Source organism: Echinops telfairi, unplaced genomic scaffold (assembly GCF_000313985.2).
Source record: "Echinops telfairi isolate 266 unplaced genomic scaffold, ASM31398v2 ScPeMD7_7458;HRSCAF=8496, whole genome shotgun sequence".
Lineage (NCBI taxonomy): Eukaryota > Metazoa > Chordata > Mammalia > Afrosoricida > Tenrecidae > Echinops > Echinops telfairi.
The window spans coordinates 39538597-39544210 of NW_022111358.1; the positions used below are offsets into that span (position 1 = coordinate 39538597).

A 5614-nucleotide genomic window follows, 5' to 3' on the forward strand; every position below is an offset into this window, starting at 1 on the left:
AAATCTATACCATAAAAAAGCAAAACATACACACACATCAAAATGACATTGGCAAAATTATGTTTATTGATAATTACACTGAATTTAAATGGATTAAAAACACCAGTCAAGGTAAATATATAGAGACAGTAACTTGATTAATAGTTTCTTAGGGTTAGGGTCGGGGAGGTTGGAAAGAAATGAGTAGCTTATAATAATGAGTACAAGAAAGAATAAAATGTTCTAAATTGGATTATGGTGAAGATTGCACCACTCTTTTTAATATATTGAAACCACTGAATTGTATGATGTGTGAATTATATGACAATAAAACTGTCAAAATAAAAAGCAGCAAAACAGCAAAAATAGTCAGAAAGTTGTAGAAAAGATGAGAAGCAATGACCAGAGTTCCAGCAAGAGGTCAACCGAGTAACATACACCAGACAAACTCCGCAGAAATCAGTGCAGGAGAGCAACTGAGAGGAAAGTTCCACTCTTCCAGGTCACAGGAGAAGCATCATAAAGATAAGTAGACACAGATCCACTAGGTTTTAAAAAGCTGTAGGCTTTTGGCTTACCACTGTGGAGGCTGGCTGGGGCTTAGCCTTAGCCCTACAACAGTCTTGGCTAGAGCCGGGCTATTTTGGATGGCCCAAGGGCTTTACTTCAACACACCCACAGCTTGTCATTGCCTTTGGGCAGGGTTTAAACCTCTCCAACCTCACAGTCAGGCAATAGGGGCTCAGCTATTTCTTTACTTTTTCTCTCTTCTCTTTCTTGCCACAGTGTCAGGAGGTTCAGTTTTTTTCCTTCTTCTCTTTCCTTTCATACACCACTGCTGGACTCCAGGCCACTCCCCTCTTCCTAGGGAAACTTCACCCGACCTCCACGCAGCTGGGGGAGCTCCCACCCACCCACCTTCTGCAGCCTTACATGTGGCTGGGGAAATCACGCCTGCCTTCTACCACACCCCAAACGCTGGGGTTCTCCCCTTCAAACAGCTGGGGGAATGCCCGCCTACCCTCCAAGGCCCTTTAAGCTGCATGGGGAATTCCCACCCACCCTTTGTGGTGCTCCACTTGGCAGTGGGAACCTCTGCCCACCTTCCATGGAACTCCATGTGGCTTGGGGATCACCTGCCTATATCCTACACAACTGACAGAACTTCCTCCTGCATGCCACAGTGCTTCACATGGCTTAAGGCAGCTCTGCAAGCCCTCTCCAGTGCTCCATGCTGCTGAGGTAACCTCCACCAGGCCTACACAGTGATCTTGCCAACTAGGGCAATTCCGCCCACCATCCACAGTGCTCTACAACAAAGCAAGCACACCCACCCACCCTCTCAGCACGCCCATTGTAGCAGGCACCCCCACATGCCCTCCGAGGTGTTCCAAGCCGCCATGGGCTACACCACCACAGCTTCCTGTGAGATCATCCAGTACAGTGCCATCCTCTCAGACCCACAACCACCCGGCCAGCATCCCCTTAAAGGACCATCTAATTTGCCCTCCAAATAACAGAATACTGGTTGGCTAGGGAGAATGAAACCATGGGAGGATAAAGTGGTAGCTCAACCCCCAGTGCAGTTAGCTGTAGGCAGTTTGAAGAAGTATTCCTATGAGTCTCCCAAAGTGAGAACCAAGTGCTCTCCGACTCTCTGGAAAATGGCACTGGGTTTCTCTAAAACAACATGCAAACAGCAACCAGCCCCAATAACCTCAACAATAACAACAACGCAGGAAAAACAAAGGCAATGGCAGAAGAAGTCCTGAACCTAATGATGTGCGTAGAAGAGCCAGACATAGATCTACCCCAGAAATAAATCTTCAGAATGGTGCTTGAAGTCATACGGGATATGAGGGAAGCAATATAGTAAAGGGATGAAATGGTAGAGGAGATTAAAGCCACACACCAAAGGGAAATACAAGACCTAAGGGATGAGATAGCAAAAGCCAGTAGCAAATTCACAGACTTCGCAAACAGACTCGAGGTGGCAGAGACTCACACCAGTGACCTAGAGGATAGTAGGCAGACTTCAACAAACGTGAAAGGCAGTCAAATAAGATAATCAGAGAAGCCGAAGAAAACCTGAGAGCCATGTCTGATGCTATAAAAAGGAACAACATTAGAATAATTGGACTACCAAACAAGACACAACAAAGAAGTCAATGGCAAAAATACTGAGAGGGAATTCTTAGAGGAAAACTTGTGCATCTTAATGAATGAAAACCAGACAACCATTCAAGAGGCCAAAAGAACACCAGCTACACGGAATCCCAAGAAAAAGTCACGAAGGTATATAATAGTTAAACTTTCCAACTTTGAGGAAAAGGAGAAAATCATAAGAGCAGCTAGGGAAATACAAGCAGTCACCTATAAAGGGACTCAAATAAAAATATGCTCAGACCTATCAGCAGACACTATGATGAAGAGGAGAGAGTGGAGTAACATATTCCCAAAATTGAAGGCATAGAACGCAAACTCAAGAATACTCTATCCAGCCAAATTATCTATCAAGGTAGATGGAGAAGTAAGAGTCTTCCCAGACAAGGAAAAATTCAAAGAATATGTTAAAAGAAACCCACCCCTACAAAAGATCCTTACCAACCTAATATAGGCAGAAGAACAACACTCGCTGAGCACAAATAAGAAACTGCCACATAGAACAACTCCACCCAGAGGGCAAAAACAGCCCAGAAGATAGCATTGTCTCAATGGTGGAAAGAAGGAAAAAATGAAACACACACACACACACACACACCCCTAAAACACACTGATAAGAAAAGGAGATAGGAAACACCCAACACAAAAGGTACAAGATGACATCACAGAGTCCACAGATGTATGTAATAACTTTGAATATCAATGGACTGAACTCAGGCAATAAAAGGCAGAGGCTAGCAGACTGGCTTAGAAAACACAACCCCTTGATCTGCTTACAGGAGACACATTTCAAGATTACAGACAAAAATAGGCTAAGAACCAAAGACTGGAAAAAAATATATACCAAGCAAATGGCAGTTCAAAAAAAGCAGGAGTTGCAATCCTAATCTAGGACAAAATTGATCACAAGGTGCAAGCCATAACAAGAGATAAGGAGGGGCACTATATAATGCTCAAGGGAACAGTAGACCAAGAACCAGTGAGCATAATAAATACATACGCTCCCAAAGAGAGGCCTGTCAATCAAACCTTCCAAAATGAATAAAGAAATAACAGGCTCTACAATTATAGTAGGAGACTTTAATACACAACTCTCCATAAGAGACGGATAACAGGGAAAGAATCTTAACAAGGAGGCTACAGATCTAAACATTACAATTAGACCACTTGACCTGATAGATATTTTCAGAGCTCTCCTCCCAAATGTAAAAAAATTCACATCCTTTTCAAGCCCACATGGTACATACTCAAAGACAGACCACATGCTGGGACATAAGTCGAATCTATAAATGCAAGGAAATAGAGATCGTAGACTTCTCTTTTCAACCACTATGCCATAAGGCTGGAAATCACCAAAAGGATGACTAAGAAAACAAGGGAAAAATCCTGGAGGATGAATAACTCTTTATTGCAAAAGGAGTGGGTACTGGCCCAGATCAGAGATGAAATTAGGAAATTTCTAGAAACTGAGAATGAGAATACAAGGCACCAAAACCTTTGGAACACAGCAAAGTCAGTCACCAGAAGAAGTTTGATAGCAATATATGCACTACAAGAAAAAAGAAGAGAGATTTAAGATTGATATGCTGATACAAAACCTCCAGCAATTAGAGCAGAGTCAACAGGACAATTCTACTAACAACAAAAAGAAAGAAAGAATGAAAATCAGGGCTGAGATTCATGAGAGGGAAAACAAGAAACGATGGGAAATATTAATGCAGGTAAAACTTGGTTCTTTGAAAGGATTAACAGAATGGCAGACTGCTGGCACACCTAACCAAAGAAAGGAAGGGACAAATTTCAATGGCAAGGATGAGGGATGAAACAGGGGACATTACAATGGACCCTAATGAAATCAAAAGGGTTATTACACAGTACTATGAAGGCCTGTACTCCAATGAATTCAACAACTTGGAAGACATGGACAAATACTTGGAAACACAGTCCCTCCCTAGACTATCCCCAATGGGCGTCAAGAATCTCAACAGACCCATAGTAATAGAAGAAATAGACAAGGTTATCAAGGGACTACCAACAAAAAATATCCCCAGGCCAGATGGCTTCACAGGAGAATTCTACCAAGAATTCAGGGAAGAACTGACACCAATCCTACAATTCTTCCAGAACACAGAAAAAGACAGCAAACTTCTGAACTCCTTCTATGAAGCTAGTATAACTCTGACACCTAAACCAGGCAAGGTTCCCACAAGAATCAAGAACTACAGACCAATATCCCTAATGAACATTGATGCAAAAATCTTTAACAAAATACTGGCCAATGGAATAGGAAAGTATATAAAACAAATAATTCACCATGACCAAGTGGGATTCATACCGGAGATGCAGAGTTGTTTCAACATACAAAAGACCATTAGTTTTATTCATCACATCGACATGAAAAATTATAAGAACCACATGATAATATCAATAGATGTGAAAAAGCATTCGACACATCCAGCATCAATTCCTGTTTAAGACACTCAAGACAATAGAAATGGAAGGAAAATTCCTCAATATCGTAAAAGCTGTACATGAGAAACCAACAGTCAATGTGGTAGTCAATGGAGAAAAGATGAAAACAATTCCACTGATAAGAGGACCAGGCAAAAATGCTCCTTGTCCCCACTCTTATTTAACATCGTACTGGAGGTCCTAGCTAACAACATAAGGCAAAGAAAAGACATCAGCGGTATTCACCTGGGGAAGGAAGAGGTGAAATGATCATTATTAACAGATGATGTGGTTGTACATATAGAAAATCCCAAAAGCTCCACAAGGGGAGTGCTGGATACAAGATCAACAAAGAGAAGTCTATCGGACTGCTGTACACATCGGACAAGACCACAGAAGAGGGGATCAAAAAGGTAGTTCCCTTCACAATAGCCAAGCACATATGGAAATAACTAGGGATATACCTGACTGAAAAAACAAAAGATTCGTATGAGTCAAATTACAGAACACTATTACAATAAACCAAGTGTGACCTCAACAAATGGAAAAATATCCCATACTTGTGGATCAGAGGACTCAATATAGTAAAGATGGCAGTTCTGTCCAAGGTACTATATAAGTTTAATGCTATCCCGATACAAACATCACCATCTTTCCTCAAAGAATTGGAAAAACTGATTACTAACTTCATATGGAGAGGGAAGAAGCCCAAAATAAGTTTAGAACTCTTCAAGAAGGACAAAGTGGTGGTAGTGGTGGTGGGGGGCTTGCTTTACCTGACTTTAGCACCTATTCTATAGCCACGGTGGTCAAAACAGTGTGGTATTGGTATAATGACCGATACTCAGACCAATGGAAAAGAACTGAAAACTCAGAAATAAAATCATCAGCATACAGACAACAGATCTTTGATAAGGGCTCCCAAAATATCCAATGGGAAGCAGATGCCTCTTCCACAAGTGGTACTGGAAAAAATGGATATCTACCTGCTTACTCCATGCACAAAAATAAACTCAAGGTG

General features: G+C 41.6%; 1 protein-coding gene across 1 annotated transcript in view; it reads left to right on the plus strand.

Moving 5' to 3' along the window:
• Nucleotides 1–1379: 1379 nt before the first annotated feature.
• Nucleotides 1380–5614, plus strand: part of LOC115872854 (ABC-type organic anion transporter ABCA8-like) — a 22454-nt gene continuing 18219 nt past the window's right edge. The window contains exon 1 of the mRNA XM_030888125.1: nucleotides 1380–1417. Within this exon, the coding sequence (XP_030743985.1) occupies nucleotides 1380–1417 (38 nt within the window). The remainder of the gene's footprint in view (nucleotides 1418–5614) is intronic.